Source organism: Talpa europaea (genome assembly GCF_964194135.1).
Source record: "Talpa europaea genome assembly, chromosome: 5".
NCBI classification, from domain to species: domain Eukaryota; kingdom Metazoa; phylum Chordata; class Mammalia; order Eulipotyphla; family Talpidae; genus Talpa; species Talpa europaea.
The window spans coordinates 97,516,867-97,535,474 of NC_140071.1; the positions used below are offsets into that span (position 1 = coordinate 97,516,867).

General features: G+C 37.0%; 1 protein-coding gene across 1 annotated transcript; it reads left to right on the forward strand.

Moving 5' to 3' along the window:
- Nucleotides 1-1,429: 1,429 nt before the first annotated feature.
- PAQR3 (progestin and adipoQ receptor family member 3) lies at nucleotides 1,430-17,763 on the forward strand (the record flags this gene model as incomplete). Its single annotated transcript, XM_084233109.1, has 6 exons — nucleotides 1,430-1,614; nucleotides 5,302-5,464; nucleotides 9,863-10,018; nucleotides 12,582-12,779; nucleotides 14,920-15,010; nucleotides 17,621-17,763. The coding sequence occupies 6 exons, from the start codon at nucleotides 1,430-1,432 to the stop codon at nucleotides 17,761-17,763; spliced, it is 936 nt and encodes a 311-aa protein (XP_084089235.1).
- Between the last annotated feature and the right edge of the window lie 845 nt (nucleotides 17,764-18,608).

The following is an 18,608-nucleotide window of genomic DNA, read 5'->3' on the forward strand; positions in this document are numbered from 1 at the left end:
CAGTAATCTTCTGTAAAGATAATGAACTGGGCAAATTTAGTCTTTAAAATGTTTTAGCTCCATGGCTTAAAGACTCAATTTCTTAACGTAAAACATAAGTCCATTTAGGCTATATGTTAATTTAGCTTTCAGGTTTTATCTATTAGAAATCATGTCTAATAATATATATTCTCTAATACTAGCTAAAATTTTGCATGCTAACAATAGGTCTGGCACTTTCCCAAAAGTGTTATATGGATTCACTCATTTTATCCTCACAACAAAAAGTACTGTAATTATCCCTATTTTAACAATTAAGAAAACTGAGACTCAGAGAGTTTAAGTCTTATACAAAGATACAGGTAGTATGACTTTCAAAGTCCAGCACTTACCACTACCCCATACCTTCTCAGTATTACTAATATAACAATAAAGTAATAGATACCAGGGTCACTACTGTATGCTAAACAGTGGGCTAAGTGTTCTACATAGATGGATGCAAGGATTTATGTTTTCTATTTGCATTATGAATAAGCATCTGCATAATTCATCAAACACAAAGCTGTAACTTTTCCTTTAAGCACTGTTTTAGGAGCATCCCAGAAATTTTGGTATGTGCTTTCGGTTTGGTAGATTTTCTCATTTCCATTGTGTTTTCTTCATTAAACTATGAAATATTTGTTTTGTTTCAATTCCAGACATTTGGAGATTTTTAGTGTTCTTGCTTATTTCTAGTTTAATTCTACTGTGCCCAGAGAATACACTCTACATGGTTTGGGTGTTTTGAACTTGTTGGATGGTTATGGCTCAGTGAGTGCTTCATTTTGGCAAATATTGCACGTACAACAGGTTTCCTCTATTTCTACTTCCAAGGATTAGCATAGAACACCTGAAAGGTCCCTTCTGACACCAGTGTGTGAGATTCCAAACATAAAGTAAGCAGTGAGGAGTTAGCTCGATTTCTTATTTTTCTTTCAGTTCACTCTTTACCAAAATGTAACAAATATCGCGTCCAGTTAAAAACAAACAAAGAAAAAAAAATTTGAATTCGCTTATACAGTTGGGTGCTCTCGTCCCGGAAGAGGTGCAAAACCGAGCTCAGCAAGGCTGCGAGGCCCAGGGCAAGCGAGAGGCGAGCGGGGCCGCCCGACAGTCAAGCACCCCGCGCCGGCGCCGAGGTGGCCCCAGTCCGCCCAGCGCGGGCCGAGGGGCGGGGCCGGCCCGGCGCGCTGACGTCAGAGAGGGCTGCGACACCGCCGGGTCCGCCGCGGCGCGACGGCGGTGGCCAGTGTGTGCGCGGAGTCGGGCCGGGCCGGGCCAGCGGCCAGGCCGTAGGACCTCGCGCCGCGTCGCGGGCTCCGGGGCGGGGGCTGCAGCGGCGAAGCCCCCTCCCCGGGGAGGCGGGGCCTGGGCGCGCTCCCTAGGCGGGGAGCGGCGGCGGCCGGGAAGGATGCATCAGAAGCTGCTGAAGAGCGCGCATTACATCGAGCTGGGCAGCTACCAGTACTGGCCGGTCCTGGTGCCCCGCGGCATCCGCCTCTACACCTACGAGCAGATCCCCGTGTCCCTCAAGGACAACCCGTACATCACCGATGGCTACCGGGCCTACCTGCCTTCCAGGCTGTGTATCAAAAGGTACAGACTGACCGCGGGGCGCTCCTGGGGGGCGCGCCGGCGGCCCCTCCTCCTCACCTACACCCTTTTTGTCTGGTCTCTATGCTGCTTTTTCGGTGCCCGTGATTTCCTTGCTGCCCCATCCGCTGCATCTCTTTCTGCCATCTCTCCTCTCATTATCTTTCCTACTACCCCGCCGAGGTACTTGATCCACGGAATAATAATGATAGTAACAATGATCATAATTACCAACTCTCCTACGGCGCTGGACTGTTTACAGAGCGCTTTACCTTTATTCCTTTTGCTGCTTATCGGCATATATGTTGTAATCGATCCCATTGACAATGGCTGAGTTGAGTACTACTTGCCTCCGTGTATGGCTAAGCTTTGTTTCCTTTTAGTGCAGCCCTGTGGAAATTCAGGTGCTTTGAGCCACATAATTGTCTGTATGATAGGAAACAAGTTCACATTGCCATTACATATATATTATATATAATATATGTATATATGCATATTTATATTTTTCCGTCCACTCCTGAGTCATTTATTCAGCAGATACTATGGATCCCCTGCTCAGTGCAAGGCATTATACCAGGTCATGCAAAAAACAGCAAACATGGCCCTTGTCCTCGTGAAACAAATAAGCTCTTACCAGGTTGACACACATTAAGGAAATAATTACACTATTACACAATAACCATTGTGGGAAATGCTGTGTAGGAAAATCACTGTAGCAAAGAGAACCTATAATGGGCACACACTCTCCACTAAAACACCATAGAAGCATCTCTAAGAGTCCTTGAAAGTCTGGGTTCAAAAAAAACAGAACTGAAAGATTTGTGGTCTAGTTCTTATAATAACTTTGTGTTACAACTCATTAAAAACAGGATCCCATTTTGAGAGAATTCAGATCCAGATGTTGGGTAGATCCAGGTCACCATAGTGGCAAACCCTAAGGTGGGAATGTGGGCTTTTGAGTTGAAGTAACCACGTTTCTAATTCTTAATGATCTTCTGCATAGTCTTCCCCCAGTTCCATTTACCCTGCCTTGAACGTGCTTCTGTGATTCACAGTCACAAGGTGGCATCACTCTCCATCCCTACTTGGCTTCAGTTGGTGGCCTATAGGACAACAATTTGAATCCCAATTGCTGTTTTCCTCCCCAGTGCCACCTCTGCCTAAGTAATTACACAAGATTCAGGGCTGGACAGTGCTGTGGATGGGGAGTTCCACAAGGATGGACCAAGTAGTGCCTTAAATATTTTATACCCACTTAATGGTGGTCCTCTGCCTTCTGATGTTTGAGTCCTTATATCATGGAATAAAAAATGAAGTACAGTGCTCTAGATTTTGGGCCCTTGATCCAATACTTAAAGCTGCCATTTAACAGCTTTGGAACTTTAACCTCTCTGAGTCTTATTTTTCCCATTTGTAAAAATGAGGGTAATCACAATATCTTCTTCAGAAAGTAATAAAGATTAAATGAGACTTCAAAGCCAGAGTATGGCCTTATTTCTGATAAGAGTATATCCTTTACTGGGGATATTCTAAATGCTCTTTCTACCAGCTTGGTCTTTTCCATTATCAACACTTGTGCTCTCAAACTAAACAAGACAAATTTTGGATAAAAGGAAGTGTTTTGTATGTCACAGCTATTCTACCAATACAACATTATTTGGAAGTAGCCCCAAGATTATCCATCTCCGTTAAATTAACCAGATTATACTGGGTTTCCCACAAGGAAAAGTTTTCACGCCAATAGGCAGAGCATAGAATTGATTGTCAAGTGTCCTGTAATTAGATGTTTTCCCTCATATTTCTGCATCCTCCTCTCCAACTTCTTTGACCAGGTAAGTCATTTTTATACCTGATACGTGTATAGGATAAAGCCTAAAGTTCATAATACAAGATTTACTTATTCATGATGATCATGTGATAGTATGACATGCTATGTTTATGACATGAGAAAGTGAGAACCACAATGACTGTAGCAGATTCAGTAGTTTAGAGTTATACAGTAATCCTTACCAGTAAGGATTTTAAATCCATGAAGGCCAAAGGTCAAAATATTTACACAAAAATATTTTGCAAGAGAATTTTAATTTTTAGTCATGGTGTCACCTTTTGATAGATAATCAGATGAGTCCTATCCATAGATGGAGAACCACTTCACAGTATTAAAGAAGGAGCTACAAGAGACTTGGATCATCTAATCCAGCTCTCTTGTGTTATCGATGAAGAAATGGAAGCCAGAGAAGTTAAGTGACTTCCTGGTGATCACTGAGCTAGTTTGTGACCAAGTGTGGGGAAGGTACAATGAGTCTCTTAACTCCTTCTCAGTATGGTGTACCTTCCACCAACCTGTGCTGCCAAGACCACATAGGTTTCCACCAGTTATTCAGAGCATTTTCAAAGAGAGAAAATAAAAGTAACCTCCCACTGTTCCTAAAAAATGATAAACTCATGCCACTGGGAAATTAGTTTTGGTTTCAGAACAACCAAAGGAGAGTAAATCCAGCATGCTTGTTTTAAAGGACATTTCCAAAGGATCAATTTATATTTATTTTGTTTCTCTTAAGTCCATGTAACTTCACATTAGCACTGAGTACTATAAGGTTATTTTAGTCTTGTGCCTAATACTACTCTTAGCAGATTCTCAGATACCTGTTACTGAACATCAGAATGTGCTAGCTATATTCAATTTTATTTTTTTAAACGTATTACACTTTTTTTTTTTTAAAGATTCACTTATTTATTTATACAAGCACTGGGTACAGTCAGAAGCGCGGGAGGGTGAGAGAATTCACCAGAGCCAGAGCGGGGAGCAGAACAGGCAGAAGGACCGAAGTACACTGCTGAGGGGAGCAGCGGGCGGCAGGAGAGGTCTGCGCGCCATGTGGGACCCTCCTCCGGTGGCCGGGAGTAGCCGCGGATCGAACTGGCACTGCAGAGGCTTCGGGCAGCTTCGCAACCCAGCGCTCAACCGCTGTGCCACCGGGGAGGCACGCTATATTCAATTTTAATCTGCATTCACTTCTGTGACATTTAACATATAAACTGAGTAAAGCACTGTGCTCAGAATGGTGTTGGCATACAGACGAGTGGTTACAGCAATTAGAAAGTCGATAGGGCCTCCCCGGTGGCGCTGCGGTTGAGCGCTGGGTTGCGAAGCTGCCCTCAGCCTCTGCGCGCTGGCTCGATCCCCGGCTGCTCCCCGGCCAACAGAGGAGGGTCCCACATGGCACGCAGACCTCCCTGCCGCCCGCTGCTCCCCTCAACAGTGTACTTCGGTCCTTCTGCCTGTTCTGCTCCCCGCTCTGGCTCTGGTGAATTCTCTCACCCTCCCGCGCTTCTGACTGTACCCAGTGCTTGTATAAATAAATAAAAAAAAAAATCTTTAAAAAAAAAAAAAGTTGATAGGCTGAAGGATGAAATGAATTAGTCATAAATAACTAATCTGAGGAAGGAAATGGGAAGTATGAAAATAGAGGTAAAAACCAGAAAAGCTCTAAGATCTTAGGATTGGTGGAGAACCAAAAAAACTTAAAGATTAAACTAAATAATATATCAGATTTAGAAAGGCAAAGATGGGCTTAAGTGCTTAAAGTAGCATTTGTTACATAACTTCCCAAAAAATTTACCTACCCTTTGAATTCTGACGGTGAGTGAGCCAGCATGTATATGAGTTGCATTTTGTTTATTTTGTAGTTTGTTTATTTTGTCGAATGAAACAGTCAACATCTGGAGTCATTTGCTGGGTTTCTTTCTCTTCTTCACCCTGGGAATATATGACATGACATCTGTATTACCTTCAGCAAGTGCATCCAGAGAAGATTTTGTAATTTGTTCTATTTGTCTTTTCTGCTTCCAGGTAAGTCATTTCACAACACTCTTATTGGTAAAGAAAACTTGACTCAGACCATTTGGGGCAGGTGACTTGATTTCACACCCACTGCTTGCTTTAAGGAACCCTAAAATAGCAGACATATTAGTTTATTTGCTTTAATAATATAAGCACCAAAAGTATGTTTTGAGAGTATGTATAGATGTTATTCCTTGGGTATATTTGAAATTTAGCAAGTTCTAAAGATTGAGAAAATTTCTTTCCTTTTCTCTTTCCCTTTTTAAGACATCCCTGCTTTAAGATTAATACAAGGATAGGAATCTGATTATTCTCTATTATTTGGCTAAAGTAGGAGAGTAGTACCTGCTTAAATTATTTGGAAAGATTTTTAATCTTTTTCTTATTTATGTGTCTGATTTTTTTATATTTGTCATTTCCAAAGCATCTTAGTTTTAAAATTTTGTTTCGCTAGTAATTATCTTTTTTCTTGCTTTAATGTTAATTTTCCTTGTCCTTTTACACTTGTCTATTTCAAACACTTTCTCCTCTGTACTTCTTGTATTTATTACTTCCACAGCACTTTCATTTTTCTCCAAGGGTCTGTAAAAGTGCCTTTAAAAGTTGCATTTGAGTTTTCAAACAGATAATTCCAAAGAAAACAAATGTGGGCCACATCCTGTTGACATTTTAAACACTTCAGGAAAAAAAATGCAGAGATTACATAAAAACAGAAAGAAAAGGCTGTCATCCACCCTCCACCAAATACATGTCAGCACTCCTCACGTTTAGCTATTGCTACTCTGAGAGGTGAATCTATAAGTGATTTGATCAGGTGTTGCTTTCTTTATTATAACTAATTTTAGACATTTATCATTTGACTTTAGTTCAAACTTAAGAAAACATATAGTAACATTTCCCTTCCCCTTGTTTTGGAACGATATTTTCACTTTCTTTAAGGGAAAAAATAACGCTATAAAGTATACTTACTCAGTCTCCAGTTTTGTACTGATTAAAGCCTAAACATTCATTAGTATACATCTCCAGTTTTTAAATGGTAATCAATTTTTTAAATTTTTGGATGTATCTTAATTAGACTAAGATACTTTTAATAACCATTAATAAGCAAAAGCTGATTTATACTCTATTATTAGTTTTATGAATATTATTTATATGTAAGAATCCCACATGGTTCTCCAAGGTTCACTTTTATCTCTCACCACCCATCTACAGCTGGTGTCAGCTCAGGGAATTTATATTAACTAATATATTGGCCTAAGAAAATAATGATTGTGTTGCAAAAACAAAAGGATGAAATACTTACAACAAGAGCCAGTGAGGAAACACCAAAAGTACTACAGTGACATGCCCAAGATTATTCAGCAGGACAGTGAAAACTGCCAGTGTAATGATCTTTATGTTGATACACTGAACAACATGCTGAAGACAGATGACTCCTTACTTAAATATACCATTTGTTATTTTTATTTATATGAAATTGTATTTTTAACTTGTTCATACAATTTTCCCAAATCCTGAACTCAGCAACATGGTAAAACAAATATAATTTATTAACATTGCTTTCCATTTTTTAAATTATATAGCATTTTTTCTCATTTCTACCCTTTTTATATACTCACCACTTTTATCCCAACCAGATTAATAGAATATATTCTAAATATCTTACATTCTAAATGTAATTTCAGGGGTTTTGAACTTTCCTAGAAGTCTTTCTGTCTCAGAGAAAATTAGAATCTGACACCTTAACCCTAAATTCAATTCACTTACATTCAGATCAACAAATATTTTTCAAATGCCTCTCATCTACAATTAGGTGCTAAGCTAGGCATCTGGCATACAGTGCTAAACAAAACCAGTCTGTCATTAAGATCAAGCCCCCCAGGTAAGAGAGTAAAAGGGGAATGTGACAGGGCATTTAGGCAGAAAACATAGTTGGTCTTAAAGCCCAGAAGCAAGAGACAGTTAATCACTTTCCGGACTTGCCAGTCTTGTAGTTGAGTCCTAGGAGATGGAAAGATGAGACTGAAGAGATAGGCAGCAGCCAGATCCTGCAGTACTTTGTTAACATGCCAAGAAACTTAGATATAGGGTGGCATACTGTAATTATCTGTTTACCATGGTGGAGTGAGACATTCCCAGAGGAAACTTTCCCAAAAACAGAAGTATACGCATTTTCCCAGGTACTTTTTTCAGTCAATTTTTTTGAGGAATTCTTAAAAATAACACATCTTTTTAAAAATAGGACATGCTAAGTATAGGTTGACTGTCTTAAAAGTCAGGGTTCTCTATTAACACTATATATTTTATTTTCCATTTGATATTGTAGTTTATCTCTTTAGTCTTTTATTTTGCACTTCACAGTGAAATTAGTTTTATTATTGTTTCTTATTAGTATTATAAGACATACTGATGTAGAAACTCAAGCAAGCAAAAAAAAAATGCATGAAAGAAAGTAATAGTCACTTGAAATTCCTCTTCTCAGAGGTAATCACATTTGACATTTGGATTAAAATTTCCCCTGAGATTTGTGTGTGTGTAGATATAGATAGATCTATAGAAAGATGGATGGATGGATGGATGGATGGATGGATGGATGGATGGATGGATGGATACAGATACATGCCTCAAGCCTGCCTGCTTGTCTACCCACTTCGGAGCAGTGACTATCTCCACTTGCTATTTGTGACATTCAGCATTATAACATGAGCTGTCATTGAGAAAATATATAACTTGATGTAAACTGAATTTACTGTTTTTAATTTCAAGAATAATCTGAGGAAAATAATCAAACTTCTTAGAGCTATGTTTAGTTGAGTCAGTAAACTCTTAACTTATAGCTTAGTAACCAAAGCCACATGCTATTAAGGAATTTAGACAGTAGATGAAGAAAAGAGGTTGTGGCTAGGTACATTGTTTTAAATATTGATGTTGAGGCAATGAGATCTGATTACATTTGTTTAGTGACCGGGTTATAACATAGATAACCATTTTGCTTACAAAATGTGTGGCAATTTCACCTACCTACTTCACATCATTTATCTGATCCATTTTCTCCAACCCCACTGTCACTGTCTTCATGTAGTTCTTCTCATTGCTCCCCAATTCTACTCCTGTAATCTGCTGTCTCAGCCTTTTGGTAACGTTACACTTAAAATTTTCAGTAGTGTCACACTTAGCCCATACACTGAAGTTAAAACTTCTTAATATACTGGACTTGTCATAATTATATCATGATGACCGCATGGCATTCTAGTGGCTCTGTGTTTTTAGTGACTGTGTTTTTCAGTATGCTGCTTTTCCTCTAACCCTCACTAGTATATCTGTACACATTTTTATTTGTATCCTTGATGAAAGCCAGGTCAATCTTTGAAAATCCAGCTCAGGTGATAACCCTGAAGCTCTTTTCCTCCTACCCCTCAAATGTACACATACTCCCACAGAGCCAGTACTATTTTCTAATTGTGCTGTGCTCAGACTTCTCATATAGTACGTCTTACATCACTGTTTGTTCACTTATTTCAAAAAAAAAAATCTCTTTGAGATTAGAGGTTTCATCATTGTATCCCCAGGACATGACACATGACATATTTTTAATGGTTGAAAGGAACTGAGTCATAGAACACTTATCAATCATCAGAGCAGCTGATTGAGTCAGTTTAGCTTTGCTCTCAATTTGACCACCATGTAAAGTCAGCATGGGTAATACTTATTTTTTTTAGATACAATAAAGCTGGTTTAACTTATAACTTAAAAGTAAACTTTACTATGAAATCTCATACGGACATGAAAAGTCTTAAGTGAAAAAGCAAGTTACAGAACAGAGTGTATAGTGTGTCCATTTGATTAATTTTAAAAGTATATATATATCACATGTGCTTGGATACGTTTGTGTATAGACTTCTGTGTCATAGATGTTTGATGTATTTATTGAAAATATATGGGAGGAGGTATCCAGTAGATATCTCTGGAGAATAGATTGAGTGAGGAGGCCTTTTTTTTTTTAACATCCTACAATGTTATGTTCTTTTATTTTTTTAAAGACTTGTATTACTTCTATAGTAAATGCTTTTTTAAAAGGAAACTCATTAATGGATCGCAGTAAGCCTCAGTTGATATTTTAAAATCATTTGTATTATGTAATTTTCTCACTACTGTGCTGTTTAATTTTTTATATTATAAAATAACTGTTATTTATAACTTTTTTATGATCATTTCCATTTTTTTCCATGAGGAAACAGGCTCAGAGAAATGAAGTAGCTTTCCCAACTTTAACATACAGAGCTAAAAAAAAAAAAAAAAAAAATAGAGCTGGAATCCAAGCCCAGGTCTAGTTCCCTGAACATCTTGAATAAGTTACTTTAGTTTCTTTTTATTCCACTTTGCTAAGTTTTGTTTTATTTTCCCAAGGTCTGTATGCTTTGCTCTGTGGGGTATCATCTTTTTTCTTGCCATCGATCAGAAAAAACCTGTCGAAGATGGATGGCATTAGATTATGCAGGAATTTCTATTGGAATACTGGGCTGCTATGTCTCTGGAGTATTTTATGCATTTTATTGTAATAATGTAAGTAACGTAAAACTTTTTACATTCTTCCTTTCCTGTGAATCTTGGTTTTCCTCGCCATATTTCTATAATCAGCCTACAGAAGAAACAGCAGAGTCTTGTGTAGACATAAACTCATTTTTCAAAAGGGGCCAGTGATTTCTAACATGTTTTCAGTTCAATACTCATTTTACTAATTTACCACTGAAATATATATGTATTTACATAAGTATATTTCCTGAAACAATATAAACATCAAATTATTAATGTTTCCACTAAATCCATGGTTCCACAATACACATTTCTCTTTATGTTTGTAAAGTTGAAGGTAAAGTTTGTAATGGAGGAAATTATGAAGCTGGTTGCTGCTGTTCATTTTTTCTTCTTCTCCCTCAGTGAAAAAAATAAAGGAAGATATATCTGTGAGTGAGTTGACTTATATTATTTTTTAAGATTAATGTTTTTCCTTACTTTTATATTTGGGATTAGGGTTAGAGACAGACCACAAGGGAAATCTTTAAGAAATATATGTCTTTTTTGAGTTCTAGATCAACTATGTTTTCTAATCCTAAGGTCACAAAAATCATTTTTTGACTTGTTCAAAACCACATTTGAAACACTGTGATCAGTTATACAACCCTGCCCTAAAAATGTTGTTGAACCATATTTTATTCCTGTGGCCTCAAAACATCTCAAGCTCTCCCATTCAAAATGTCCTCATTGTCCCTACTGCTGTCTTCTCTTCCTGCTCCCCTACCATACACTTTTTCTTTTCTTTTGTCCTTTTCATTCACTCCCTTTTAGAGCCAAGACTGAGCTTTTCTGTCAGGAGTATTATATCCTCAAGTTCCTTCTAGTCCTATTCACAAGGACTAGAGCCTATGCTACCCAGGTCCTCCCCAGTAACAGGTGATTCAAGCCATAATTCCCAGTCTTTGCTGACTGGAAAACTGGCTATTGGCAGGATCCCTTGTTGGAAATTCTTAACTGGGACATTTGTCTCTACACAGTAAGAGAAAAACTGTCAACATAGCTCAAGTGTAAAACTAGCAAAGGGAAAAATCATAAATTTGGTTTGAATGTGTCAGAGTATTATTAAATATAGTCACTTACACATGAGCCATTTGCTTTTTAGGCTTAATTACTGTGTAACATAAGCATGTAATATATATGCAATTAACCTTGCTATAAATTGATTTTTTTAGCAGTAAACTCTGGTCATGTCTGCTCAGCTTTCACAACTTGTTCGTTTTGTGTGAAACTGTTGACATCTTTAAAAAAAACTTAGAAGGAATATGCTGATAACTAGGAGCTTGTGAGGGCAGTCATACAATGTTTGAATTGTTTAGCTTATCTTACTCTATTCTTTTGTGAATCCTGTTTGTTTACATTTTTCTAAATACATCCAATCATCATGGGACACTTTTTGTAGATCTCTTTTCAGAAAAACTAGAAATCCTTGAGAGATGGAATATAGAACAACTGAAACAGTATAGTAAACGGAAAAATTAATTATTCCTTATGGTATCTAATCATTTCCAAATATTAAATTGCTGTAGTGGCTCTTTACCTTTTAAAAAAGACAAGCTGCTTTGAAAATGAGGTTAAAAACATTTGGACTCACAGCTAACCCAACAGTTTGACATGTGATTTCATGAGAATCTCATAGTCTCACAGAAGTCCTATTGTGTCGCCTTTCACTCTATAAACAGTTGAGCCGTCCTCTAATCCATCCAGTCAGCCATTAAGACTGATTTATTTCAGAAGCACCTCCTGAATCTCATGTTCACATCTATCTTACAAGAGTTGCATTCCAAGCCTCATTCTCTTTTTGAATCAATTATCCAAGTATCTTCTAGCTGACTCCCTGACACCTGGCTTTTTGTACACTGATCAAGAGTTATTTTTCTAATAAGCTAATTTAAAAAATAATCATGTCATCTTGTTTATAAAGTGCTCTGCATTTCCCCCAGGACCAACCTAATGAAGTTTCAGATACTTAGCCTGATAGTGTGCCTGCCTTTCAGCTGCCTTTTAAAAACTCCCCTGCTCCATATACTGTTCTTTTTTTTCTGAGAGCCCCCTCTTCCCACAAAATCTTATATATTCCTCAAGATCCAGCTTAGATGTCATCTCCTCTGTGAGGCATTTTTCACCTTCCCCCAGGTGATATTAATTGCTCCCTCTTCTGTGGCTCTCCAACATTCTGTTCATAACTCAGTTACCGTACTTACCATTAGATTATAATCGTGTTTTTGCATGTCTGGCCCTCCCATGGTCTGTGAGCTCACCCAGTAGGAGAGTGAGTGGCATAGTCATCTTTGTTTCTACAGGACTTAAGCTCTGCCTGGCATCTAACAGGTACTCAGAATTTGAACAAAGAAATGTGGTCTTTTACCAAGTCACTTTGGAATTCAGTTTGTCATCTAAAAGTTATATGGAATATGCTTTATTTTTAAGGTAGGCAAATAAGCATGTTCAGAAATAAAAAATACCAAGTAGAGTTTGGGATGTAGAAGCCACAATTACTTCTTTCCTTCCATTATTGTTAATAGCAATTAAAATTCATTTCCTTTTCCTCTAGTATTGGCGACAAGTGTACTTGATCACAGTGCTTGCTCTGATCCTGGCAGTGTTCTTCGCACAGATTCATCCCAATTACCTCACACAGCAGTGGCAGAAGCTCCGTTCTATCATCTTCTGTTCTGTTTCGGGATATGGGGTGATCCCTACTGTTCACTGGGTTTGGCTCAATGGAGGAATTGGTGCTCCTATTGTACAGGTAGGTGGTGTGTGTTCACTATTTTCCTCTATTTTATTTTACTTTCAGTTTTACTCCTTTTGTGGTATAATCAGGCTAAGTGAGTGTGTCTTTATCATTTAAAAGAATATTTATAACTGCATATTGATGCCATAATTTGTACAACGATATAAATAAGCATACCTGGCATGAATAGAAATAAGGTCTGTTATTTTTTCCTGACATGTCTTTCTTTGAAATAATATATCTCTAATTCTCTTTCTGTTACCCTTACTGTGTAAAATACCCAAGTACTTTTCTATATAGGATTCCCACATTTCCAGTTTTGTCAGCTGGTCAAAGGATAATGCCAGTGATAACACAAATCGATATAGGAGCAGTTGAATTTTTTGCTTGTTTTGTGGCAAGGAAAGATTTTTTTGTTTTGTTTTCTTGGACCTGTTGAGTTTGAAGTACTGTGGGATATAAAGATAGAGATAGGATCTGGAATTTAGGTTAGAAATTCAGACTAGTGATAAAGATTTGAAAATCATTATGTTGGTAACAGGAGCTGTAGAAGCACATTCCATCTTTTTATTGTGAACTAAAAGAAAAGCTATCAGAGTTAGGTATTAGGGAGGAACAAACAGTTGGGATGCATTAGGAAGCACCTCAGTAGGAACTCTTGAGAAGATTATTACAGTAAGACTTGCATTCTTCGACATCTGAGTAAAATGTTTTAGTATGCACTAGAGAGTAAACTTGAGAATTTTTAACATAAGTAAACAAGTCAAAATCTAGCAGAAATTATATACACTTGTTGCAAAGGCCATTTAAAGAAATTTAAATTCAATTTTATTTAAATGAATCAGAATATTTTTGGAAGAGGGGCCACTAGTAGTCAGTTTACATCTACTTGCATAAAGTTGGCAGTAGCATGGTGGAAAGCATGTGGGTATAACTAGAAGCAAGAATGTTCTGTGATACAGTGAATTGAGTGATATAATCTGGTCATTTTGCCAGCTTGAAGACAAGGGTGATGATTTATTCATAAAATTAAGAAATTAGGAGGGAGTATAGTAGTGATAAGAAGCTTCAATGATGCTGATATCTATGAAAACACCATTTTTCTGACAATTTTAATTTCCTGAAAGTAAGTAAAGAAAACAAAATGGGGAATTGCAGCTAGATTTAATTCTAGTCAGCAATAAATAACTGATAGTTAAGAAAATAATGGAAATTTTGGGATGAGGGAAACATCCATTTTGAGCTTATAATAACAAAATGAGAACAAGGCCCATTAAGGTAGTGAATTTTAGAGAAATTCAGAAGAAAAAAAAAAACAAGAACTTTCCCATATTTACAAATCTTAAGATAGAAATATGATTTAGGGAGACAGTGTTTCTCAAAGAAGGAAATCTAGTATGATCACAGATCATCCCAATGAAGAAGCAAAGGGAGACTTCTAGAGAAACTCTCCAATAAGCTTTAATTTTAAAAAGATAGCGAAGCACTGAAAGTTGAAAAGATAAAAAGTTTCAGAAGGGCTAATCCTGAAATCTTAGGTCCATTAATCTGAAAATATAAGATTTGGGAAGAGCCATCATAATTTGTGGAGGGAAGAGAAGTAATTTTTCTTTATTTCTTAAATGGCTTCCTGGTAAATTAGGTTTTAATTAGAATTAAGAACAATTTACATATAACTTACAACTGGCTGGTTTTCTCAGACCAAGTGAAAGCTTTCCAATAGAATTGTGATATGGACAGACTTATAGAGGCCTGTTTATCTAGGATGATGGAATAGGTTTTATTGTTGGTCAAACCTTGGGTGTCTTTTCCGGCCATAAGCCCCTAGTCTTTAGTCTCTTTGTTTATTCAACTGATAACTCCATTTTCCATATGTATTCTACCCATGTACCTGTATTACAAGTGGAATTTGATGCCCTTAAGACCATCAGTAATGTTCTAATTCTTTTAGAATCCTAACTTGAGAGCACTATCTCTACTTCACTCTTGTGGATTGCATACTACAATATTGAGAACAAGCTTCCAATTATTAGAGACTGACCATAAAAGCAATTCATATTTAACAGCACTTCCACCTACAAATTCCACCTAATCTATGAAACAGATTCATTTATAAGTCAGTAGGAAGATCTATGAAAATCTGTTTACTTTTCAGGACTTTGCACCCCGAGTAGTTGTGATGTACGTGATTGCTCTTCTTGCTTTCTTATTCTACATTTCCAAAGTTCCAGAACGGTACTTTCCAGGTAGGAGTCACTTTTATAATAATTTTGTTACTTTATTCTACATATATGGTTGAGGTATATGCCTTCAAGTATCAAAACTTATTTTTTCAATATTAACTGATTGCAGAATGACTCTCCTATTATCAAATGTTATCCCAAACTTAAACATTCAAAGATAAGGTACCACCTTTTCATAGTTACTAACTAGTGACTAAGCTGGGGTTCAACCCTGGGAGTCTTCTGTCTCCCAGCCACTGATTATGTGATTAGTGTGGAGCACTATCAGTTATCATTTACTTCTTTATATACCAGCTTATTCTTCAAAGTTTATATATGCAGAGTATATAAAATTACAAAAGAGAAAAAGGAAAATAAGAGGCTAGTGAAAAGAAGCCACTTTAGGATTACTTCAAGTATAGCCATTATAAGACTCCTGAGGCCAATGCCACCAATCTAGCTCTTAGATTCCTGGCACCCAACACTAAAAAGAAGGATAATATATGTTAAGTTTCTTCATTTCCCCAAGAGATATACAAAGCTAGTCACTCAAGCAAAGGACAGATTTCCCTGATTATTCAGAGAAAGAAATTTCTGATAGAAAATAACTAAAAGGATGCTTGGGTAGCATGAACAGTGTTCTCCAAAGCATGTGCTTCTATAGGAACTTCAACTCTGGAGTCAAACTGCTTGGGTTCAAATCCATGTCAGCCCACTTGTTAGATACATGAACTAAATAACATACTTAAGAGCCTCCCCTGGTGTCTCAGGCCTTTGAGCACAGCACTGTGAAGCTGTCCGCAGCCTCTGCAGCGCGGGTTCTTTCCTGGCTGGCCGGCTGGCGAGAATCCCACATGGCGAGGCAAACGTCTCCTGCCTCACCCGCTGCTCCCTACAGCAAGTGTATTTCAGTCAGTCTGCCTGTTCTGTTCCCTGCTCTGTCTCTGGTGAATCCTCTCACCCTCCCGTGTATCTGGCCTGTACCCTGGTTCTTGTATGCATGAATAAATAAATCTTAAAAAAACAAATAACATACATAAGCTTTCTCGGCTCCAGTTTCCTCATCTGAAACATGGAGAAATGTTTTCTCTCATGGGATTATTTAAGAATTCAGTAAAAAAATGCATGTGAAACACTTAGCACCATTCCTCACAAGTAGTAAGGACTCAGTAAATATTAGTAATTATTACTATAATGATGCCCCACAAAGTTGATAATATAAAGTATGTGGTAAGGGACATAATGATGGAAATCCAGGAGAGCCTTGGCTGGAGTCAAGTCAGTAGGGCTGCAGTAAACATAGTAGTACATACACATATCCCTTCAAATTAATGTTTTTGTGTTCAAGTAGAAACCTAGGACTGGAATTGCTGGGTCATGTGATAGATCCATTTTTAATATTTTTGCAGAAACTTCATACCGCTTTGCATAGAAGTTGGACCAGTCTACAATCCCACCAGCAGTGGGAAACAAGGGCTTCCCATTTCCTCACCCATTTCTTCACATCCTCTCACTAGGGACATTTGTTGTTGCTAGTCTTTTTGTTAAGAGTATAGCTCATTGTGGCTTTGATTTGCATTTCCTTAATGATAAATAACAATGAACATTTTTGCATGTGCCTTTTGGCCATCTGTATGGCTTCTTTGGAGAAGTATCTGTTTAGCTCTTGGGTTCATTTTTTGATTGGGTTGTTTTCTTTTTGTTGAATTGCTGAGTTCTTTGTCATATGTATTATGTGCAGATGTTTTCTTCATTTCAGTAGGGTATCTTTATTTGGTGATTTCTTTTGCTGTGCAGAAATGTTCTTTAGTTTGATGTAAATCCCATTTGTTTATTTTTCCTTTTGCTTCTCTTGCCATTGGAGACAATCACCAAAGACATTTCTGAAACTAATGCAATGGCGTGTGTGCCTATTTTTTTCTTCAATGTATTTTATAGTTTCAGGTCTTAATCAATGTATTTAATCCACTTTAGTTAATGTTTGTGTAAGGTGTAAAATGGTGACCTTGTAATTTAGTCTTTAACCACATATAGAAATGTAATAGTTCTTGTAAATTGTATATGGACTAATTAACTAGTTAACTTACTACTAATGGCATTTTGCAGATTATTTCATTTATCTAGTAGCACAAGATTCAGGTTTGAGATTTCTCCTCACATACCTGCTTGAAATACAAAGTACTTCTAGCAGACCTGAATCTAAGCACAACCATGCATTGGCTTCATCTCTAAATCTAATCTAAATATCTAAATCTTCATATCTAAATCTAAATTTCCCTTGCTTTTGTCATAATGTCTTTTCTTCATTTCACCAGGTATTTTTACTGAGATACTGCAGACAAAAGGTCAGATTCCTGAAATCGACCAAGTTAGATTTTGAAAACACACTTGGAATATTATTTCCAAAATTCGCCCATGGGTCTTTGATTAAAACCTTTAAACTAAACTCAAAGTGAATTCATTCTGTTTAAAAAAAAAAAAATTGGATCTGAATTAATATCCAATGAGTCTCCATGTACTCTGAAACTGTCAAAATCTTTTCCCTGCTAAGCCATATTTCCAAGGCCGGATATGGAAATATATTCTACCTTTAATGTCAAAATATTACAGTTTTCTTTCTACCTTCCCTTACAGGACAACTAAACTACCTCGGATCGAGCCACCAAATATGGCATATCCTTGCAGTAGTGATGTTATACTGGTGGCATCAGTCAACAGTATATGTCATGCAGTACAGACATAGCAAGCCTTGTCCTGACTATGATTCACATTTGTGAATTCAGGTATGGCCACCTGATGTATTCAGTTGTTAAGCAATATTTAAATGGGGAATTGTATGCCCCACTATTTCTAAGATTCCCGTTAGGTTTCCCTTTTTCCTCTTGTTTGATATATAATGAGTAATACTTTATAAAAATGGAAGAATATACTTGGGGATCTGTAACATTAACTACTTTATGGGCCCTTAAATCTACTAATTTATTGCTTGTACAGGAAGTGAAAATTAGTTGGCATTCATAAAAAACATCTGATAACAACAATGAATGTGAAACCACTGTAGAAATAAGATTTATTTTACTTAACACCAGCTTAATTTCTTAGGAAGGGCTCACCTCCATTATAAAATGGAGTCTTCCCGTGTGGTTACTTTAATAGAAGATATTTATAGTAGATGATCAAGTTTAAGTGCCTAATTAAGGCAAAGGTTGCTTTAGCCTATGTTTAATAAAAGCTAGGATAGTGATTTTTGAATAATCATGAGCCTTTTGAATACATTGTCAGAAACTGGCAGTTAAGATATTACTTCCTTTAGCTGTTTTTATTAGCTATAAGTTTTTTCCCTAGGAACACTGGATTTTTAAGTTTGCTAAACAAAAACTTTAAACCTCTTCTTTGAGAGGCATTGAGAAGAGGAAAAAACTTCCCACCCATCAGGTGAGAATTATTAGAAATGGATTATATGATAAGGCAACAAATTCTGTGATCTAATAACCAAGTTATTAGCTACTTCAGATTTTAAATTTCAAATATTATTTAATTCCACACAATAATTGAACTCTTGCCAGTGGATGGAGAGTTTTGGTTCCAAATTCCTACAGCAATAGAGCTTTCAGCTGTCTAA